The 22572-nt window shown below is 54.0% G+C and overlaps 1 protein-coding gene across 1 annotated transcript in view; it reads right to left on the reverse strand.

Annotated features, from left to right (window-relative positions):
• Positions 1 to 7: 7 nt before the first annotated feature.
• FLT4 (fms-related tyrosine kinase 4) overlaps positions 8 to 22572 on the reverse strand; it is a 34731-nt gene continuing 12166 nt past the window's right edge. Inside the window, exons 5-29 of the mRNA XM_008935376.1 lie at positions 22364 to 22503; positions 21501 to 21669; positions 20739 to 20856; positions 20009 to 20160; positions 19097 to 19259; positions 16954 to 17092; positions 14277 to 14385; positions 12627 to 12986; positions 12236 to 12382; positions 11460 to 11591; positions 11067 to 11173; positions 10640 to 10775; positions 9734 to 9838; positions 8064 to 8177; positions 7748 to 7836; positions 7304 to 7451; positions 6549 to 6643; positions 6074 to 6196; positions 5544 to 5655; positions 5077 to 5176; positions 4479 to 4584; positions 3404 to 3543; positions 2597 to 2717; positions 1736 to 1821; positions 8 to 393 (exon numbers count right to left, since the gene is read on the reverse strand). Of these exons, the coding sequence (XP_008933624.1) occupies positions 177 to 393; positions 1736 to 1821; positions 2597 to 2717; positions 3404 to 3543; positions 4479 to 4584; positions 5077 to 5176; positions 5544 to 5655; positions 6074 to 6196; positions 6549 to 6643; positions 7304 to 7451; positions 7748 to 7836; positions 8064 to 8177; positions 9734 to 9838; positions 10640 to 10775; positions 11067 to 11173; positions 11460 to 11591; positions 12236 to 12382; positions 12627 to 12986; positions 14277 to 14385; positions 16954 to 17092; positions 19097 to 19259; positions 20009 to 20160; positions 20739 to 20856; positions 21501 to 21669; positions 22364 to 22503 (3428 nt within the window). The 3' untranslated portion in view covers positions 8 to 176. The remainder of the gene's footprint in view (positions 394 to 1735; positions 1822 to 2596; positions 2718 to 3403; positions 3544 to 4478; positions 4585 to 5076; positions 5177 to 5543; positions 5656 to 6073; positions 6197 to 6548; positions 6644 to 7303; positions 7452 to 7747; positions 7837 to 8063; positions 8178 to 9733; positions 9839 to 10639; positions 10776 to 11066; positions 11174 to 11459; positions 11592 to 12235; positions 12383 to 12626; positions 12987 to 14276; positions 14386 to 16953; positions 17093 to 19096; positions 19260 to 20008; positions 20161 to 20738; positions 20857 to 21500; positions 21670 to 22363; positions 22504 to 22572) is intronic.

Consider the following 22572-nt stretch of genomic DNA (forward strand, 5'->3'; position numbering starts at 1 on the left):
CAGCGGCGCTGCGGTTCCAGGGGTGTTGGTGGTCTCCATCCGTCCGGGGTAGGTTCCCTGCTGGGCTTGGGCGTAGGCTGAAGGAGAAGCTCTGAGTGACCCTGCTGATGCGCCTGGAGGGTGAGAGGGGACGCCTCGGCAGGGGCCCCCCGGGCCCGACGCCATCAAAAAAAAAATCAGTACTGCTCCGAGAAGAAGGAAGCGTGGAGAGTGGGGGGAGTGGCCCCCTCCCCAGGCGGGGTGCAGCTGCCGTCCTCAGAGTGTTCTGACAGCTCCCCGTATTCACTGTTGTAAAAAGTCTGGCCTCTGACCTGGGGCCCGTACGACGGCCGACATCTGCCCCGCAGGTCTGACTGTTCCGGCAGCTCCGCAGTCCGTCTGGGACCTTTACTGCTGTGAAGGAGAGAGACACAATCTGAGCTCCTGGAAAGCCCCTGTTCTGGTTAGAGATCCCAGCTTCCAGAAACATCATCTGCTAATGCATGCGGCAGAGGCAGCGTCAGGAATGTGCCTGCACCCCCATTTCAAAGCACACCACCAGGCCTTGCTCTAAACCTAAGCACAGTGCATGTGTTGTGTGAAAAATCTGCACATAACCCACTGACAGAGTTATTTCAGCTCTTCTAGGTATATTTGGGAAGCCCAGGGAAAGCTTAGGACCCCAATGAGAAGGAAAAGGCAAAAGACATTGCCTCAATTTCTCCTAGACCTGGAAGAAGTAACAGAAACTGGTACACACCAACAGCCAGGATAGCAGAAAGGAAACAAAGGAAGATGATGAAGAAGATGGAGGAAAACAGCAAGCCCAGCTCAGTGCCTGCCAATACCAGGGCACTGGCAAGAAGTCAGGACAGAGAGGGCAGGGACACATTCAAGGAGAGGTTTAAGGGCAGTGTTTTCCAGGAGATGGGACACCAGGTACCTCATGGTGTAGAAGACAAAGGAAATGTGCCTCAGGGAGAAAAGAACAAGGACAAGAAGTGGGAGACAGACTGATAACAACAGCAGAGAGGCCACAGGGTTATGGCTAAGGGAAAAGACAATGACCAGTCTGATTGGATGTTGAGAGGCAGAGGAGGTGAAGAAGAGGCTTGGGACTGTCATCCACACGTGAGCTGACATGGCTCTCTCAGCACACTATTGTGGAGACAAGGTCCCAGCCTGCTCTGGCACCAAGCAGAGATGAGCTGGACAGGTTCTAGCCCAGTTTCCAGGGCTGAGGCACGGACATAACCATCCATAATATCCTGAGCCCCAAGAGTGCCAGCTCAACCTGCCAGGCTCAGTACCAGCATGTGGGAAGTCCTAAGGCCTGTACCATTCCTGCACATACCACAGGGGTCAGGGCTGACAGAGGTGGCAGCCGCATAGTTTCCATCCATCCCACCTGCCACTGCTTGAACAAGCCCTGACATACTTCACCAGAAAACGTCAATAGGCATTCAGAGTCTTATTAACATTGTCACTCCACTGTGCCTCATTATCTTAACAGACATATTCTCATTGAATGGGCACAGTCTGTATTTTTAAACCCTAGGAAAGCAGCAGGCGAGTCTGTTCTTCATGCTTTTTGCCTCTCATTAATGTGTGCATAGACTTGACTGGCTCAGAGCCCACAGCCCTGCTGCTAAGAGCCCCAGGAGGTGTATACCATATGGGGAGACACCAAAAGCTGCCTCCTGCTCTCACTGCCTTTGGCAGCAGGGAGGTCTGAGCGTCCAGACTTAAGGAGTACCTGAATCCACCTTCTTTTCTGTGTCGGTTTTCTATCCTCTCAAATTCCTCAGATGCCAGAACCATCCCACTGTCTGTCTGATTGTCCTGGAAGGAAGCAACAGGAGTTATCAGTAACATCCCTGTCGACTGATCAGAGTGGCAAGGGAGGAGGAATCATTCTGGAGATGATATCGTGTGTATCTGTGATGGGGAAAAAGGAGTAGGGGCACTTCACCAGCACGCTCCATGGTTTTGTTGGAACTGATTTTCTTAGGTGCCTTCTTAAAGGCAGCACGTACAAAGTTAGGATTGGTGTGTGCAACTCAGTGCCACTTTTGGAGGAAAAAAGAGTGGAATCAAAATCAAATCACATCAAATCTGCAAGAGGTGAGATTTTCCTCTGAGACTAAAGGTATGACTTCAGTTTTGCCACTGGAGGAGATGTAAGTACCAGCCCAGTTCAGAGAGGCCAGGAGGGCTCCTACTGCACACACTGCTGTGTGGGTCAAGATACAGGAGGTGCAGACAAGCACTCTGGAGCTTCCTAGTCCTGGCTGGATCTCAGTGGGCTTAACCATGCCTTATCCACAGATTTGAGGAGGGTGAAGACGACCTTTTTTTCTGAGGTCCTTTGTAGTCCTTGCTTGCAGATATAACCTCCCTATTTCACAGTCAGGTAGTACAAGCTGTGCTGTAGAGAAACCTCTGTGTGCCACGTGGAGAAATGAGTGTGCATAGGACTGGACGGACTGAACAGGAACGACACGGACAGACTGACATTGTGTAGGAGTGATCCTTCCATGATCTTAACAGCACAGGTGTTGGGAAACAGCTGAACATTTCTTTGCCCCCTGCTCAAGCCCAAGCAGATGCTACTCACCGGGTGTGCTTTGTACATTGTATGTGTCATGGGAAACTCTTCAAATGTCTTTATCCTGGATGGACACCTGATCTGATTTCCTCCCGTCAAACAACCAGGGAATGAGACACAGTTGTAGTATCTGCCAACAGAAGCATACTGTACTCAGTAAAACCACCAGTGTCCTGAATGAACAGGACCTGAATCCAACCTCTTCTCCGTGCCACCAAAGTATGCAGGGAAGCAGAAAACCCAAATGGTAGATTTGGGGGAGGGAATGGGGTCACCTTAAGCCTCAACACCATACTACTTCTGCAGTGAGGAGCAACCAGACTTCCTGATTGCATCAGGCCCTGATTACCTCTCCACTTTGGACAAGCAGAGCAATGTCATATAGATCCCAGGCACTGCACTATCACAGCTCCCTGGAGACGACAAGCCTAGGTCTAATTGTTTGGGCTAGTTAGGAACAGACAGGACGAAACTCCTGCATTAGCAGAAGGGCAGAGACCCAGCTGACACCTTCTTTCCTCATCTACCTGATGGGCCACAATGACTTTAGTGGGACATGATGCTCTAGCAGTATAGCTGGAGGCAGGAGAAGGAATGTCATAGGCTTACACATCAATGGCTCTTTCTCATCAGCAAAAGAATGTGATTTTGCTTTTATAAGCAAGATGCTGTAGCCTAAATGGCCTAAATCACACTTGATCAGCTGGGATTTTTCCAACCTCTTGCTACTGGGTTCTCCCCTTATCCCTCAGGCTCTCTTACAGCTCAGGCTTCCAGCTGCCTGCTCTTTCTCTGCCCTTTTCAGAGGGGATTCACCTTGCTGCTAGGCTGTGGCAGCGTATCCTCATGTCAAAGTCCTCTTCATCTGAGTTTTGCTGGGCAGAGGAAGGCACCTGGGAGAAACCATCATCTTCTGAGCTGTGGGAGTCGTTCAGCGGGATGTAGTCCTTCCCTTCCTGGTAGGAAGAACAGTGAGTGGCCTTACAAGAAGGGGAGGGCTTTCCCACAAGAAAGGGCTCTACAAGCAGAAGCTGTCCGAGCTGGGGAAGAAAATTTATGGTTTGTCTGTGGTTCCTCTGGGACAAAATAGCCAGTTGGAGATTTCTGTGCCCTCTGTGTTAAGTAGCTGTGAGTGCTGAGAGGTGTGTGAGCAGGAAAACAACCCAGTCCTACAGCACCTACAGTTCTCCAGCCTGCATGGACAGAACACTGTGCTCCGAGGGCACGTCACTGTGAGTTAGTCATGGCTGTGCTGGGATCCAGTGCTGAAAGGTTAAAATCAGGGACGTCAGGATCAGACAGTACTCAGATTTACGTATTTAGCTATCGTCTGGTGAGATGGAACATCAACAAAATGTTGAAATCAGAACTGCACACTCGTTGCAGTTAGAAGCCCTGGTGAGCTACTGCATGGTAGTGATTAGTAACAATTTCATGGAAATTTGTACATCTGAGTGCTATACCAGAACAGTTGTTTGGTTCACATGGCCCTGACATTTAGATGTGAGGATAGAGTTTCAGAAACCCTGGTGAAGTCCTGGTTTTCATTATGCAGGCGTGTGGGAGGCAGGAGTGCCAGGGCCTTGACTCAGCTGAAAAATCTCAAACAGTCATCTGGGGATTAGGATGGAAATACTGGGATGACGACTGAGAGAGCACCCTCTCTGCAAGGAGTAGAGCTATATTAGGATGCAGCGAGAGGGCTACCACAGAAACGAGCTCTCCAGCAGCTCTGGGAAACAGACCTCTCTGATCCAGGAAACCCTGTTATCCCTTAGCCCACGCAAAGGCACTGCGCTGGCCAGGGGGTCAGAAAAGGGCACAGTGAGGGAGCTCGCTGGGAGAAGAAACTGCTGTCTGGAGCTGAGCAGGGACACAGAGAGGTTTTCACCTGCTGGACGTTTTCCTGAAGAAGGTTGCCCAGTATCTCCACCAGATCAGAGAAGGTTGGTCTCTCCTTGGGATCGCCGTGCCAGCAGCTCAGCATTATACGGTAACTGCCAAGAAGAGGTGCTGGGTTTATGCCACAGAACCCCCCTCCTGCCCCACTCTGCAGCTCCCACCCACGTGGTGCCTGCTGGGACAGCATGTGCCTGCACTGGCACGGAAAGCTCAGCACCCCCAGCACACTGGCCACGTGGAGCTACTAGAAGGGGTTGGTGCATTATGCACTGAATGCAACAGTGCACAAGGAGCTAAACTGGGCACCTCTGATACCCTTCAGAGTGGGAAAGCACGTTGCCTGCTTACAGTCCCATCCCAGTGTGGGTGTGCAGGGGCACCTAGACAGCTCTGATCTGAACTCATCCTGCTTGTCCCCCAGGCAGCTGCCTGGAGTGAAGGATGTCTTGGCTCATCCCTTACCCTGGCTGAAGGGTCTTTGTATCCCACAGAGGGGCATGCCCTGTGCTGGGATCTGGGAAGTTTCCACCATCCCACAGAAGGCTCTGCTCTGACCAGTGCTGGGATCTGTAGGGTTTCTGACTCACATTTCTGCTGTGGCATACTCTGGAGCTCTCATCCTGGTACCATCTTTGAGCCTCTGGCAGAACTCCTCGTTGATCTGGACTCCAGGGTACGGAGATGCCCCTAAAGGAGATTTGAAAAGGGATGGGAATGTGAAATATGTCATGAGAAACCAGTCCTTCTGAGACTGCCCTGCCTCCCAAAACACTGGGAGATGTGGTCACAGCCTAAGTCCTTGGTCCTGCCTGAGACAGGCCCCTTTACTTCAGTAAGCTGGAGGCCACCTCTGCATCCTTGTCTCCCCATCACCCTGTTCATGGTTGGATATGGCCTCCAAATTTCTTTTTGCCTACATGAATGTCTCTTCCCATCACACCTTAGATGTGCTTCAGAGCGTCAGGACCTCCTGCACAAGCTCACCCACCAAGCTATTATGTGGAAAGAGAGATCCTGTCTCCCTCAGCAGCATGTGACCCTCATTAGCACTCACCTAGCGAGAAGATTTCCCAGAGGAGGACCCCAAAGGACCAAACATCACTCTGGGTAGTGTAGACCTTGTCAAAGATGCTCTCTGGAGCCATCCACTTCAGTGGGAGACGGGCCTGCAGGAGGAAGAGGCAAGGCACAAGCGTTCAGCCAGGGACATGCCCCAGGACAGACCTTCCTATAGCAACAGGATGAAAGGAAACCAGAGTCAACAGTCCTGCTACTCTCTCCATGGAGGGATGAAGGTCTGGTTAGGCCAGACGGAGTGATGGAAGCACTGAAAGGTGGGGGAAAGAGTATAAAGAAAGAAGAGTAAGTTAATGACAGGCTAAGGGGCAGAAGGAAGGAGACAGAGGTCTGGTGATGGAGGAGGAGGAGACCACATACATCACTGGGCCAATGGTTCCAGGTCCCAGCCACACAAGTGATTCCACTCCTTTTCCATCTTTTCTCCATTTATTCCAGCCTCAGAGTAGTTTATGAACAACCTCCAGGGGGCCTAGTCTGTATAGGGTTTGAGAAGATGGCACTCACACTGCCTTTCCTGACATAGTCGGGGTCCTTGTAGATGTCCCGGGCCAGGCCAAAGTCACAGATCTTTACCACGTTGTTCTCTGACAGCAGGATATTGCGAGCAGCCAGGTCTCTGTGGATGCACTGAGGGCACACGAAGAGGAAGGGGCAAAATCAGAGGGGCAGGAACCACCATGAAAAAGTGCAGAGCTCCCCCTCCCCTTGTGAACCTAGAGCTGTAATGGGGGAGGAGTGGAAGGTGGAAGGAGATAAAGATGAAAATTTCAAAAGGAGCTGATTAAAGAGAGGATGAAACACAGGAGGACTAATTTCCCATCTTTGTGTACACAGGGTTACCTCAGACTTCCTGAGAAGTGTGACACAGGTCACTAAATGAGCTGCTCCCTGTGTGTCACCTGTAAAGTGGCTGTCAGCAGGCCTTCTCTGGTCAGGCATGGACAAAAGAAGAGGGGAGTGAAGGAAAGGGTGAACTCACCTTTCGGGATGCCAGGAACTCCATGCCACGTGCCACCTGGAAGCTGTAGCAGATCAGGTCTTCCATTGTCAAGGGACTTTGCCACAAGTCGTCCACTGTCCAGGAGTACAAGAAAGGGATTAGACAGTGAGCAGCCTCTTGTCCTCCTTGCCTCTCTCCAGGACTGCACAATACAACCAGCCCCTTAGTGAGACCCAGTGAGTCCTCAGTGCTAACTGGAGTAACTATCTCCCCCTTTAGCATTTTCTGCTTAGGTGGCAGAAAGCATATGGCAGGAACCTGGGCCCCTTGGTGAGACCCAGTGAGTCTAACTGGAGTAACCAACTCCCCCTTTAGCATTTTCTGCTTACGTGGCAGAAAGCATATGGCAGGAACCTGCTCAAGTGTGAGGAGTATGAGTCCAGCCTCCAGCACACTTCAGTCAGAGTTGTGGGGAACATGGCTGGAAGAGACTTTGAAGGTCAGCTCATTGTTCCTGTCCTAGGGAGAACTCACTAAGATTTCCCACAATTTTTCTTTCTTTAGGCTAAAAGAATCCAAAGGGATTTAATCCTTCCTTCTGGCTTTCAAGAGCCTATTATGAGACAACAGATGACTCTAATAATCCTGCTCAGGGCATTGCTACACAAGTGGGGTGGTATACTCCAAGGCTGGGTCCCTGCTGCCCACAGTCGTGCCCTACCCACTCCCCAGGTTAACCAAGCTGGGCGTTTCTCTGGCCAGGTGAGGAGCTGCTGGCAAGGCCGGGGTGTTACCTTCCTGGATGGGCTGTGCTGGCTGGCTCTTGTGCATCAGCAGGCGGTGGAAGATGGCGCCGTCACTGGGCCCAGAGCGGCTCCTCCGGTCTGCCCTCACTGCCTCCACGATGGACTGGACCTGAATGCGCAGCCTGGGCGACTTCTCCTGCCAAGGAGACCAAAACAAAAACCTCAGCAGGCAACACGCGTTGTAACCCCTGCACTCACGAGCTACACAGGCTTGCTCTGCTCTTCGACTGCTGTTCTGGCCTGGGAGCACCTGTGCCTCACTGCAGAAAGAAATTACTTCCCTGAGGCACACATGAACCAAGATCACTGTGTAAAGTTGACTTGCTGCTTGACAGAGGGTGTCTCTGTCCCACTGTCAGGTCGTGTTCCAGGCTACACATCTTCCTTCCCTAGCCATGGGACAGGTCCCTAGGGGCAAAGGAAGCTCCTTACCCTGTAAGGACTGAATCCTTCCCGCTTGGTCCGCAGGTAGTTGGAGAGGTTTCCATACTTGCAGAACTCAACAATAACCATGAGTGGACCTGGTGAGATGACAGCAATAATCAGGGGAGGAGTAAGAGCTTGGGGTGATCAGCATTTGCCCCAACTCATGTTATGTGCAGCCCTGCTGAGCTGTGGCACCTGCCCTAAGTGCACACAGACACATCGATAACGTCCCTGCGGTCACACACGTGGCCAGCAGGAAGGACACAGGGGATGAGCTCTGATCTCTGGGAGCAGGCACAGCCAGTTGTCCTGGGATATTTACCATTGGGTTTGGTACAGGCACCCAGCAAATTCACCACGTTGAGATGATTCCCAATGTGAATGAGGATCTTCAGCTCTGACATCAGTGCCTTGTGCTCGCTTGCAGTAGCTCCCTCTGGAAACACACAGAGCATGCCATGACACCTCCTCATAGGCTCTCACTCCTCACCGCCCTTCTCTTGGCAGAGTGTTAATGTGGGTCTTGCTGAGGAGGCTGTCCCCCAAAGCCCTGGTACATTCTGTTATTGCATGTCTCTATATGAAATGTCAGAGCCTTGTCTGGAGCTCCTGGGATCCCTGCTGTAACACGTGGGGTGCTCCCTGCAAGTGCAGGGACCCAGAGCAAAGGACAACTCCAGCCGTGCCCAACACGCTTTTCCTTGTGATAGCTGTGTGGGGAAAAACATCGTTTGAGGCTTACATATGGTACACGTGTTTGAATCTCTGCCCTTTCAGCCTCCAAACAGAGATAACGAGCCATAAAACAATTTCACAGAATCACAGAATGGTAAGGGGTCAGAAGGGACCACTGGAGATCAGCTAGTTTGAAGAAAAATCAGAATCAGAAGGCATCTGAGTCTTTTGATTATGACTGAAGATAGGAGCTGTCTCAACTCAAACCCAGAATGTTTTTTTAGGATTCCTCTCCAGTAGCAAACTCAGGGTTGTGCCCTTGCGAGCTCTCTGTCTTGCATTTTCTCTCCACGTACCTAATTCCCATCAACTCTTGATCCTCTGTTTTCCCCTCAGGGTTTGTGTGCTTTTTTTATACTCCTCAGTTTCCCCACATGCATTCTGCCTTACACAAAAGTTGGTAAATTTAGTCTGAGAAAAGCATCCTGCTGAGCTGCAGCTGATGGGCTAGGTGAGAGCTGTGCCTCAAAGGACTGCAGAGCAACCTTGCACAGGCAGGCTTCCCCTGCAGCTGCTGTGCACATCAGCTGCAGTGGTAAGTGCTGCTAAGAGCCATGACTCTGTTCCCACATACAGGCCACTGCTGGCCAGGGGCCACCTCTGTGTTCTGTTGGGTGCCAAATTACAGAATAATGTTTTGGGTGCCTGTTTGAAAGCGTGGCTGTAAAAGCTTAAAATCTCACTCTGGATTGACCAGGATTTGGGTGAAAGCCAATTTAACCCTCAGAGCTGGGCAAGAGCTGCAACCTGCTTCCTTGCCCAGCTTGGGACCTGGCTCATAAACATGAAATACTGGCATGTTTGGAAAAAGGCAACTGGAAGCAACGCTTCCTTCAGTGGTCTGCCAAAGGTCCTCTGGATTCTTGTCCATCCTTTGAGACAGATTTCATTCTTTGACTTTGCAGAGAGCTAAATTTCCTTGAAAGGTGAGTTCCCCAAGTCCTTGCTGTCTGTTCTGCCACTGCCTCCCAGTGCAGCTGAATGGGGCTAAAGCATCTACAAGAGGAGGCCAAGAGGATCAACTGTGTTGAGGCCAAGAAGCCATAAGTTCAAAGACAGGCCCCAGCTCCTCTTCCCTAGTTCAGGGTTGGTCAAACAGAAGCACCCAGGAGTGCTTGTGGGAGATAAAACATTCTCCAGGGCCTTGACAAGTGCCTTATGTAACAAACAGGCATTTACAGGGTGGACATAACCTGGCAGATGCCTCATTCTTTGCTCTCCACACAGACCTCACATTCTGCTTTGCTGTGCACATACCTTTCAGCATTTTGACTGCTACGGTCTCACAGCTGTTAATTTTATTGATCCCAAATGCTGATGCTTCCACCACCTTCCCAAAGGCACCATGACCCAGGACTTTACCTATGGGCAGGGAGAGAGGCAGTGTGAAGGAAGGCAGGTGCAGTACATGCAGAACAGAATGAAAAAAACAAAAATCCCAACAGGAAAAAGTGGGAAGAAGAAAGAAGAAAACATCACAAAAGGAAAGGAAGGAGTGGAACTTGTGCCCTTGCCAGGTGGCTGTTTGGTCTGTTGGTGAGAATAAGAGAAAGAATGATGGAAGGAACTGAGACAGAGCTGGCATGGACAAAGCAGAGGAAGGAAATGGCCCTGCAGAAATGAGGAGCTGTTTGTTGCCCTCGAGCAGAGCGTGTGGGAAAGGTAACTGTGACACCTTCGAGCAGAGCAGCCAGGGCTAATGTCACTGCTCTGTGCCTCAAAGGTGGTGGCAGCACTTTAACCCTCCCAGAGGGAAGAGAGTGCAGGCGGGTGTCTCAACATGAGGAGGACAGTGATCAGTCCTGGTCCTGAACTCAGGGTACCTGCCATGGACTGGGCTGTTCTCTCCAGATTACCACTTGGAGAATATGGGGATGCATTTTAAAGCATGCACAGAGGTCTTTTGGTCTCAGTGATGTCTCTCTGGGTACAGTGGGAGAGTTTGGGCTTACAGTTGCCTCAGACATGCCCACAGTCTTACTCAAAGAGATTTCCCAGGCATGACTGGCTTTTGGGACAGTTTTGGAAAGAAAGTGGGAAGCCTGAGGCTGAGTGAAGGCATTAGACACAGAGAGGTGTGTAGGAGACCTGGAGGGTGGGTCTGAAGGGCTGGTGGGAAGCCCTGGCTGCAGTGTGCAGTGGCAGGGGGGGGGTCTGGCTCACCTAGGCGCAGGCGGTCCCGTGGGAACTCCCACTTGCTGGAATCATAGGGCAGGTACTCGCACTGCTCCTCCAAGGGCACCTCACCAGGGTCCATGATGATGGAGAGGTAGCCTGTCTTGATGTCTGCATGGGCAGGCTGCAGGAATCAGCCAACACAGAGGGTGAGGAGATGCCCTCCCTGCACTGGGTGCTGACTTCCAAGGGGAATTTGATTCCTTTGCCTGCCTTGACCTGCTTCCCCCTAGCAAGGGCCATTCCCTGTCACCTCTTTTACCCACAGCCCTTATGCACCCTGTCCTTGGCAGCAAGAGTGCTTGGAGCATCACTCAATGACCTCCTTTTAGCAGGTGCTGTGATATAGCCCCACATCACAGCCATGATGTTGCCCCAAGCCAGCTCCCCTGCCCCGGGACAGACGGTCACGTACCCTTTTGATGTTACAGAAGATTAGGATGAGGAGGATCCAGAAGAAAACAGCGATAACCCCAGTCCCAATCAGGATGACAATCTCCACGTTGGTCCTGTCATCAGAACCTGTGGGACAGGAAGGAAAGTGTAGCTTCAGAGATTCCCAGTCCTTGCCCCAGCTCAGCTGCCCCTTGTGGCCTGCTTCAGGATGTAGGGAGGCTGGGAAGGTGTGTTTGCCTGAGCTGAACATGCTCTGGACTACAGATCCTCCTGCAAAAGCACCATTCCACCAGAAGGGCCTAGGGGCTTTCACTGCCTCCCACTGCCCTGGTGGCACAGGCAAGAGGCATGGGACCTTGGCCACACTCCGACTCCCCCATTTCACCCCCAGGGGTGTCATGGCTGCTGGTACCTTCCACAGAGACACTGGCTGAGGAGTTCACACAGCCCTTGGCGTTGCAGACGCTGCACAGGTAGAGCCCAGCATCCTCCTCCCTCACCCTCTGAATGCTCAGCCTCTGGTTGAAGTCTGCCAGGTCGATCCCTGTAAGGCACGGAGGGTTGCAGTGGTCACTCACAGGGAGGGGGGATTAGTATATTTGGGCTCATTCAGGCTCAGAATAAGGCTCCTGGGTTTTGGATGGTTCATTTTAGATGGCAGAATGAAATTGCACCAGCTGGTAGAGGTTCTTCTGTGGCCTGATGGCCCCAGAAATATGCTGGAAGGGCCATCCCCAGGCTGTGTATGGAGGGGATGAAATCCCAGCAGAGAACACTGGATGAGGACAGTGCCCAGGCAGTCCAGCTGGTGTGTCACACTCTGCTTCTGCTCCAGGACCTGTTCCTTTCCCTCTGCAAAGTGCCTGGATCCTTCCTATGTTCCTTCCATGGGATCTAGGTGGGTCCTGGTGTGAGCAGAGATGCCAGTCACTGGGCTGAGAGTAGGAAGATGAATGATTTATCTCTCTCTCTCTCTGCTCTCCAGCTGAATGTGCAGATGCACAGACAGTGCTGAGCCAGGCCCTAGGGCATAGACTTAGCTGGTGACACCGCATCAAACTGGGATAGAACATGATTAAAACTGGAGTTCAGCCAGTTCAGAGAGCGGGTGCCTTTGCCTGGGCACAGCAGTGTTCAGCTCTCCAGGACATGATGTCCTGCCTTGGATTCACCCCCAGCCCACCGTACCTGACACTTCTTCCACCAGCTTCTCGTCTTTGTACCAGCTGATTTCAGGGACGTGGTTGCCATCCACCTTACAGCGCATCTCTATGGAGTCGCTGACGTTCACCAAAATGTCTGTCAGGTTCTGCTTGAGGCGGGGGATCTCCAGGGCTGGAGGAGCAGCACAAAGAGGAGGAGGGGAAAACGGGAAACTGATTGATCAAAGGAATAGCTGTGTTCCTGGGGGCCTTTGGGCCTCTGACCCCCGCTGAAGGGTGTCTTGAGAACCCAGGTGCCCTGCCTTTGCCACCTTGAGTTTAGCTTGCGTGCGTGGCTTCCCTGGGGACGGGGAAGCTGACGGCAGCAAGAGCATCAGCTCTTCTCTGTCACTCCCGCCTGCCCTGTGGACCCTCACCCTGCACAGAGATGTATTTCTTGTGGCAGTGCTTCTCCCGGGTCTTCCTGTTCTGCACCTCACACACGTAGTCCCCCTCCTCGCCCAGGGAGATGTTTGGGATGGTGAGCAGCAAGGTCGCATCGTTGGAGTCGGGCTTGAAGCGCAGCTCCCCCTGCATCTTGGTGGCATAGTGGTGGACGTTCTTGCAGTCCAGCACGAGGGGGTTGCCCTCCTCGTCATGGAGCTTGGAGAGGTTCAGCCGGTACCACTGCAGGTTCTCGTAGGTGTAGTTGTCTGCATTGCAGCTCAGCTGGAGGTCCTGTCCCTCTATGGGCTCTTGCGAGGGCTGGGACTCAATCTCAAACCCGTCTGGAATGGCTTTCAGGAAGGAAATGAACATGTGAATGAGTTTCCACGGCTGAGCTGCCAGACACAATGAAATTGTCTCCCTGGGCTCAGCTCTCTGAGACTCCCCTGTCCTCAGCCAGGGTAAAGGAAACCAATCTTGAGCAGAGCTGTGACATGAAAACTTGTAGTGACCAACAGGTTAAGTGGCACCCAGCAAGTGCTAAGGGATGTGCTGAGGTTCCAGGGTCAAGTGAAGATGGGCTGACAAATGAAACAGGCCTGGCAGGTCTGAATTTGGCTGTTACTGCTCCCAGCTCAGCTGCAGCATTCTGGGTTGCACACATGCCTGCTTTTACACTGCAGACAGACACACAGCCAGGCTGGACAACTGCACACACAGGGTGGTGCTGGAGCCACTGAGGATGTTCATCTGCCTCCACAAAAGCTGGTGCCTCTGCCAGCACAGGTACTACCTATGAGGGCCATGAGCCCAGGCTTCTGGGGTCTGTCCAGAGAGGTATGAAGATAAGCTTCTGCTGTGCCCTTGCCAGGCTCCCTGTCCCCTGCATCAGGGGATAGACTTCTGACAGCATGGGGTACCACTGGCAGGAAGCTTATAGAGCCCCATATGGGCCACGACTCCATCCCACACTGCGGGGCTCTGGCTTCCACAAAATCATCTTCCTCCCACTACCACAATCCCACGGGGACCCTGCTGAGGGGCTTGGGCCAGCAGGACCCTGCCTGGGACCGGGTCAGACAGTGCCACTAGAGGATGCTCTTGGACCGGGCACATCCCCAGCCCAGGGAGCTGCCTGGGCCTGAGCCAGCAGGACATCCCCGGCCCAGGACCTGCCAGGGCTGGCTTCCACAAAATCATCTTCCTCCCACTACCAAAATCCCACGGGGACCCTGCTGAGGGGCTTGGGCCAGCAGGACCCTGCCTGGGACCGGGTCAGACAGTGCCACTAGAGGATGCTCTTGGACCGGGCACATCCCCAGCCCAGGGAGCTGCCTGGGCCTGAGCCAGCAGGACATCCCCGGCCCAGGACCTGCCAGGGCTGCTCCAGGACCTAGGCAAAGGCAGCGCTGGCTCATCCCCAGGTCTGCCTGCCAAATTTTGCCTGCACTATCTGCTGCCAGGGCTCCAGGCTTTTGCCACTCAGCAGAACTCAGGGGTAGCCCTACTTCCTCGCTGGCTCCTCGGTCACTGTTTAAGGTGCTAACTGTGAATGATAGATTATCCCAGCAGACTAGGGAGCTGCCTGTTTCAAGCAGAGCTCAGCTGATGCAGGTGGAAGGGATGTCTGCAGTACTCACTGGTCACATAGAAGTAGATCAGCCGCTCATCTCGACCCACTTTATTAGAGGCGATACACTTGTACATGACGGAGACGTTGGCCTCCTGGATGGCCAGTTTGCTGACTGTCTGATGGGGAAAGAGAGCATAAGGAGGAGTCAGGAAGAGCAAAAGGAATTGAAGTAGGATTGGTGCACAGCAAACAGGCAGCAAAGCACACAGCAAGCCTGGCCCCAGGCAGCAGCTGTACCTGGGAAAGGGTTATGCAAAAATAGCCCGTTATTTGATAACCCTTTGTGCATTTCAAGCCTCATCTGCTAGCTCTAGCAAGAGCAGCATGGTTTTATTCCCAATTTCTGCTCCTTTATACAGGGCCCAGTCAGCATAGATGCCTCTCCATGAGAGCAAACTTCTGGCTAAGCCTCTTGGGTCACCACAGGGACAAGTCTGTGCCCAGCAAGGGGGACACGAAGATGATGCAGGGCCGAGGGGATGGCTAAGCTCCTGTCAAGCTTTATAACATCAGGGAGAAAGGGAAAGGACACCAAGGCGTTGACTCTCTGAGCCCTCTGCAGGTTAGTGGCTGCTTAGTGCTCCACAGAGTTCATTGGAGTTTACAGAGCTGCAAGCACTCCTTTTATCCCTAAGGGGAAATCAAACTAGTGAAAGCATCCCAGCTCTCACCAGTTCAGCTGTCACCCTTTAAATTCCCAGTGTACATAGACATGGTCCTAAAAGCTTCCTCCTCCAACCTTCCAGCAAGACAGAACTAAGACTGGGCAAACTGCCAGGCTGCTGTCCAGGGGGACCCAGGAGATGCTGTCTCCAAATGTCTCCAGGAATGGCAGCTGGGCCATAAGGCTGCTCTCCTCCTCCCAGCTCACACTGCACGCGTGAGCTGCCAAACGTGTTGCAAGCACTCCCCTTAGAGGAGATCTGCAGTTGGAAGTGCAGGTTTCTCCTCCCTCCCAGTTGAAACGACAAGGCAATTACATGCAAAAATCCCTCCAATGAGACAACGTTAAAAATGCAAAAAAACCCCAATTGTATTCCTACAGGGAAACTACTTTGCCTTTACTATTCATCCCATAGACTTCGGGAAGAGTTTCCGTTCTAAGTGGCAGTATTAGCTTGTGCTCCTCAGAAGGAACAGTCGTTCATTCAGTGCAGTCAGTTCAGCTGAAGTGACCTTATTACTCGTACTTTTGTGCATTGCCTTTTCCGCTTCTTGGGGCTATTCAGTGCAGCTGAAGTGAGCCTACTGCTGGTGCTTTTGTGTGCTGCCTTTCCTGTTTCTTGGGGATTTTCTTTCTAATCTGCACTGTTATGTTTGCGTTGGGGTTTCTGGATTTGACATCATCTTGCTGTCTGCAGTGCCTGGCCGTGGCCCCTGGCACATTCTGGTCCTTCCGCACAGGATAAAAACCAGAGGAGGATGGTAGGAAAGGCAGAAAAGAGAAGGAGAGGGAGAGGAAGCAGATTTGAGGGCAGAGCATCCCACCACAAGTGGAAGAGCTCTCTTCTTCCAGAGCTCTTGTACATCCCTGGGCTGCACAACTGAATTTGGACCTCCAGGACAGTTAAAACCAAACAGAAGGAATGAGAAGGATGTAACTAAGAAATAGGAGGAAAAGAATGAGGAAAAAAGGGAAAGATCAAAAGGGACCTAGATGAGAGTCACATCTGAAGGGGGACACAAGGGTTTCTCACCCAGGAGCTCCCACCACCCCTGCTCACCTCCCCAGGGGACACCAGTCCCTGCTCTCCCTTTGGCTGCTCTGGGAGGAGCAGCATCTGCCCCTGGCACCCTTTTGGCAGAGTGCCGAACTGCGGGCCAGGCCAGGGGACGGGAAGTGCCTTTGGAGGTGTGTAGGAAAACAGGAAGTGACTTTCGGAAACGGGGGCCCGTTTGTTTGTTCTGCAGCCCTGCGTGAGCAGCTGGTGCCCGACACCAGCGGGAACAGGAACCCCGTCATGGCACAGACCTGACACTCGTGGCTACCAGAGAGACAGAAGGAAAGAGGCAGCAGGCGTGGAGGTCACACAGGCTGCAGCGAGAGAGAGCTGTTCCTCCCAGAGAGGAAACGCTGCGGTGGGGAGGCGGGTGCTGTGGGGCACACGTGCTCCCACTCGCAGACGTGCAGTGGACAGACGCCAGCCCTCCACACCACCCTCGCCCCGCTGGGGTGGGCACAGCTGGGTGAAGTGCCCCGCTACACCCTCGCGTGTTCCTGAGGCCAGAGATTTCCTGGGCAGCCTGTGACTCCCGTTCTCCTTTCCCAGCTGCCCAGACAGCTCTGTGGGTTTCGTCTCACCCAGAACAGCTCATGCAAGAGCGCTCAGGAGCGGGAGCCCCCATGGCACACGTCCCCCATGCCCTGCCAGCTGGGTGCCCCGTGCGCAGCAGTGGTCGGTGTACGCCCTCCTGCACAGCCTGCCCGGCAGGAGCCTCTCTGGACACAGGGCAATTCCTCAAAGATGACAGCTCGCCCTGGGGCTGCCTGGTACTGCCCAGTTCTAGGGCTGGGAATGGCCACTGATGGCTTACTTTAGAAGCAGAGGTGTGAAGCCCTCCCTAAATCTGGCTCTGCGTGGCTCTCTTCCAGGCCGCTCTTGCTGGCTGATGGCAAAGGACTGATCCAAGGGTGCCCATCTCCAGCTCCCTGCTCTGGAAGGGGTCTGGGGCTCCAGCCTCACCTTGTTCCGCCCCTCCACGAACTCCACCCAGGTGTCGATGCTCTCGATGGGGTTCACGGCGTCCTGCTGGGACACGTCTTTCCAGTCCTTGCACTCGGGCATCCGGTCCCGCTGGTGACGCCGTGCTGCCCGGTGCCTGCTACTGCCAGTCCAGCAGCCAGGGAGGAGCAGGAGAAAGAGAGATGGAGAGAGGGTCAGCTGGGAAAGAGGCAGCAAAGATAAAACAGCATTGTGTCGGAGAAGTGACGTTCCTGTCCTCTGACTGCAACATTTCCTGGGTCTCTTGGTTACACAGTTGTGTTTTATAAGGGTGCTCTGCAATCACTAGTGAGGCAAACATGGATGTGAAAATGTAGGGAGGGGATGGATACTGATGTCCCAGGCAGTGTCTTCTCCCTGTGGTTTCATCCTTCCCTGCTAGGGCTGGAGAAAAGCAGGAGTGAAATCCATTCATGTGTGCCTGGGGCAGTTCTCGATGCCACTTTGCTCAACAAGGCCTTAAACTTCTTCTGGGACTGTGAGTCAGGGATGTCACAGACTGACTGGACACTGGCCTGGAGAGCAGAGGGTGCAGCACCCAAAAGTGTTCCTGCTGCCCCTGAATCAACAAGTACCAGGAGGGGAACACTGCAAGTAGAGACGCTGCAGTGGTGCTGCTTTGGGCTGAGACAGACAAGGGAGGAGAAATGCCCAAAACTGTCAGGGACCCGGGATGCTGCAGCCTGCAGGGTGCTTCTGAAATGCAGGTGAGGCAGAGAGATGCCCATGATCCAGGGTGGGATTGTGGAGGGAGAGGGCATACGGTGACAGGGAAGCAGGGGGCATCTGAGCACCTAAGAGCAGTGGCAAGGGCGTGTGCTGGCCGCTTGGGGCAGCTCAGCGGGGCGAGCACATCGGTGAGCTGTGTAAACAACAGGAAGCTCGAAAGAAGCCTCCTGCATCCTCTGGAGCTATGCTAGGCAGAAATATGGTGGCCTTGGGAGACAGTGCTCATAATTCATGGGCCCCTCTGCTTCCTGACAGGGCCACAGTACACTTGCATGCGGTGGAGACCTCTCTGGTGTGGCTGGATTGGCAACAGCCTGCACAGGGCTGCAGGACCTGGCTTCCTCCAGGCATCCTCATGTCCTCCACCCTGACTGCTCTGGCTACAACTCCCCAGCATCCCTTTTCCTTCTTCCTGTGAGGCTGCTGCTCAAAAATGCCGCTGCAGCCCTGCCTGGTGCTGCCCCAGCTTCCCAGGGCACGGGCAGTGGGCACACACCCTTCCTGCCTACCTGTTGCTGCTGCCTGCACAAACACCCTCCTGACAAACCAGCCTGGCAGCTGGCAGAGATCCAGCACTTCCCCTGGATTCAGCAACATCTCTGCAAGCAGCACCTCTGCTCCCTGTCTATGAGCACTTTCGTTTCTATCATTACCCAGTAGAAGATGAAGTGCCAAAAAAGCCACAGAAACCTTAAGAGTAGGGTGGGCCACAGCTGCTGTCTCAGGGTCTCACCAAGGGGCTGTGACAATTTCTCCTGCAACCTCCCTGGGTTTCCCCATTAACACGGTGGTCAGTGGTTTTATTGCAGGTGCTGTGAGGTGTGGCCAGGCCATGGACATCCCCTGCCAGATGCAGACAGATGAGGTGGCAGAAGAAGCTGTGGAACCCCTTGGTGTCTGGGACCAGCCAGGTGGGGAAAACTCCCACACAGAGCACAAGTGTCTCTGGCAGGCTCCACTCTGCCTCTTTGTAGGTTAAATGGGTGTAAAGTGCTCTGAGCTATCAGTGGGGGCTGTTCTCTTGCCATATTGTGGTTGGGAGAGTGAGATGAGGTCTGGGACACAGCCACAGTCACCAGGAGTCCACACTGGTGGCCTGGTAAGACATGGGTGTTGGAAGAAGTCATAGAATAACTCAAGTTGGAAAAGACCTCTAAGATCAAGTCCAGCCATCAACCCAGCACTCCCGTGACCACTAAACCACGTCCTGAAGTACCACATCTACACATTTTTTTAACACCTCCAGGGATGGAGACTTCACCACCTCCCAGGGCAGCCTGTTCCAAGGCCTCACCACTCTTTCAGTAAAGAAATTCTTCCTAACATCCAATCTTAACCTCCCCTGGTGCAACTTAATCCCATAAATGGCACTTACAGGCTGCGTCGGGAGAACATCCGACAGGGCATCCATGGCCTCCACTGCCACTGGATCACCTCTGGTGCTGGGATGCCATAGACCGTGCAGGTGAGGGCCTGGGGGCTCCTCCGGGAGTAGATGCTGGGGGAGGAGGCTTCCTTCTCATGGATGCGTGGAGGCACTGCAAGGGTCAGAGTGACACTGTGAGCAGCCACGGGCTCAGCTGCTGCATCCCCAGGCCAGGCACAGCCCTCCCCAGGTCCATCTGTGGAGAGACTGGGCATTACAGCACTCAGGGCAGCTCCTGGGGAGCTCGGGCCTTCAAGGCAGAGCAGGTTATACTTAGGCAGAGTCAAGTGAGGTCATTTCTCCTTCCTCTGCAGAGTGTGATTGACTGGATGCTGCAGGGCTCAAAGCACTGCCTTGCAGCCACCAGCACAGGGCTACAGAGCCTGCTGGGACAAATCTCCAAGCAGCAGGACCCTTCCACCACTTTTTGTGCTGGCATCTGGTTTCTGCATGACAGGGACCAGTTTCTGCTGGGGGGAAAGCTTCCTAGGAGCTTCCTACCCAGAAAAACTGCTCCAGCTCCCTCCAGGCTCCAAGTGTGTTGCAGCTGCCCTACCCTCAAATCCATATCAGTCAGGGCCACCCTCAGCAGCACCTCAAGCTGCAGTTGGGACACAGCCCCTGAGCAAGGATATATCCTGCCCTGAGTGATGGAGGCAGGAACAGAGCTGTGCTGTATCACCCAGGTGACAAGGAACCAGCGGCGCTGTAACCAGAGCTTCCCTCAGCAGCGGGGGAGAAGATGATGGAGGCACCAGCTGCTTCAGGACAGCAATGGGGACTTGGTCTGGGAGCAGCCCAGAGGCCGGGGCCATGGGCTCGGCGCTGCCCCCCAGCCCCAGCCCAGGCCCCCTCCCTTACCATTGACGACTAACTGGAGGCTGATGTGCTTCTCCAGCCCCGCCAGCCTGTTCCGCAGAACCAGCGTGTACGTCCCCGCGTGCTGCTCCGACACATCCTTGATCTGCATTGAAGATTGAGATTGCTTGGGAATTAGCTTCCCGTCCTTGTACCTGCGGGGAGGCAGAGAGAAAATGCAGCCGTGGGGAGGAAGTGTCCCACTGGCAGCTGGGCGGGGCTTTGCTGGTCCTCGCTAGAGCGCCGTCAGGGCTCCCCTTCCTAGCACTGAGGAGAGAGCTCTGGCCTCTCCCTGGACCCAGGTTATGGGTCTGCCTTGTCCTGTAGGGATGTGTGTGGGGCTGGGGATGGCATAGCTCTGCCCTGAGCAGCGTGCAGGTGTGAAGAGCAGCACCATGCCATGCACAACCTGGCTTTGCTCCTCTGAGCAGCCACGATCACTGCTGCAGGAGGACAAGAGCAGCAGCTCTCGTGAGAGTTCCACTTGGCCTGTCCAGACAGCGCAGAGCGGACCCTTGCTGCTTCTCCCCAAGACCTCACCTCCTCCTGTCCCAAGCTGTGCAGCTGAAAGCCAGGACAGTAGGGAGAAATGACCCTCACAGGTGGAAAAATGTGGTATTTGGGACAATCTTGGCCACAGAGGGATCTAGCAAGGAGGCCAGGCTAAGCTTCCCTACTTGGCAGAGTGAAGGAGGAGAGGAGAAGGTGGCTCAGGCTAAGAAAGGTGCGTTACCACTGGAAGTCTGGTGGGGGGTAAGCCACGACTTTCACCGGCAGCTTCACAGCTTCGTCTCCTGCGGTGGCTTCTATCACTGGGCCCTTCTTCCACTCCACGTTGATGAAGGGCTTTTCTGCAAGAGAAAAGGAGAGCATGGAGGAGAGGAGAGCACAAAGGGTCAGGCTGTCACCAAGCTCTCCTGCTCCCCACAGGACCTGACAGCAAGGGCTAAGGACGGGTGGGCCAGTGCAGTTGAACATGGCTCCTCCTCTGCAATGATGAAGTCAAAATGAAACAATAGTGAAATTTGGTGATCTGCCCATACAACCCCCATCCTCTTTTCCATATCCCTTCCAGGGGACCCCTTCCCTGGGCAGGGGGTGTGGGTGCATGGCAGGTACCACTGCCTCTGGCTCGCTGTTGGGAGCCATGGGGGACGCAGGGAAGCTGCTGCCCTGTGACTTCCTGCTGCAGGACACAGCTGCCCAGTGCCACTCCTGCCCTGTGCACCCACAGCTGGGTACCTCCCAGGCCAGCCGTGCCGCAGGGCACTGCATCTGCTGCAGAGCCATGGGTCCTGTGTCCTGCCAGCTGGCATTTGGGCCAGCTGGGCGTTTGCAGCTCTCTCTCTTGTCACCTCGGCACCTTGCTGAATGTGGTTGTGCTTCCAGCGTGGTGCTGAGGTGCAGAAGGGCTGAGGGTCTGGGGGAAGGCTGAGGGGGGTGGAGGGGCAGGAGCCCCTCTGGCTGTGGTGCTGAGGAGTGGAAGGTGCCGTACCGTGCACGATGACGTCGATGCTCTCCTCCAGCGTCTGGGCTCCGTTGGTGGCAGTGCACGTGTACTTGCCCAGGTCCTGCTGGCTGACGTTGTGGAGGGTCAGGATGCTGGAGAGCTCCGTGTGTGTCTGCAGGGAGCGGCGCTCCGGCTCCATCACTGCCCGCTGCGCCTGTGGGAGGGGACAGAGAGAAGGGGATGAAAGACATCAACGGGATGGGGCTCCTCGGGTCTGTGCTTCTTGCTGCTCGGTGCTTCCCCTTCCCTGGACAGGCATCTCTATCACTGACTGCTCCCCTCCGTGATGGAAAGGCAACAAGCTCTGCACGACTGACTGCCTAAGGCTGGGGTCAGTGTTTAGCTTGTGTTTTGCTCTGATCTGCAGCCCAGTAACCAGGCTGGGAGACCTACAGATATGTGACCAGGGCGATGCCCTCAGGCGACTCCCCTGTCTCACTGTTCACAAATCACAGAGGCTACAACAGGGAGAAGACACACTGGGGAAGGGACCCCTCCTTGCAGGCTCTTGGTGACCAGGGCTGTGTGGCTAGAATAGCTTCTTTTAAGGCAGTGAAGTTTGCTCTGGATTTGTCCTGGTGCAAGTGAAGCTGGTGTTTGCCCAGGAGAGCCCCAGAGCAATAACCCCTCGGCAAGGAGGGGGCTTTCTGCCAGGACAAGGGGTCTTCCCTCTGTCTGCTTTCTGCTGCAGGAGAGAAAAATGGGAGAACACTCTGCAAGATGTGCAGGGTCAGGATCATGAAGCTGAGCCCTGTCAGTGACGTGAAGAGGCAGAACAAAGCCCCAGGAAGGGACGGCTCAGAGGGAAGTGGTTGAAGTGCAGGGGCAGCTGCTCCGTTTGCTGGTACCTGTTTGCCAGGGTACGTCCACTGGAAGCGGACGCCGGAGTTGAACTCAGCCCACACTGTGCAGTTCAAGACCAGCTTCTCTCCCACCAGCAGCTCCATGGCTTTCTTGGGATACAGCTGGATGTCGTACAGCTCGCTCCCTGGTGTGGAAGAGGCAACAAAAAGACATTTCTGATCTATTAACTCTTTGACTCAAGACTATGCAGTTA

The sequence above is a fragment of the Merops nubicus genome, unplaced genomic scaffold (assembly GCF_000691845.1).
Source record: "Merops nubicus isolate BGI_N331 unplaced genomic scaffold, ASM69184v1 scaffold22562, whole genome shotgun sequence".
NCBI lineage: Eukaryota > Metazoa > Chordata > Aves > Coraciiformes > Meropidae > Merops > Merops nubicus.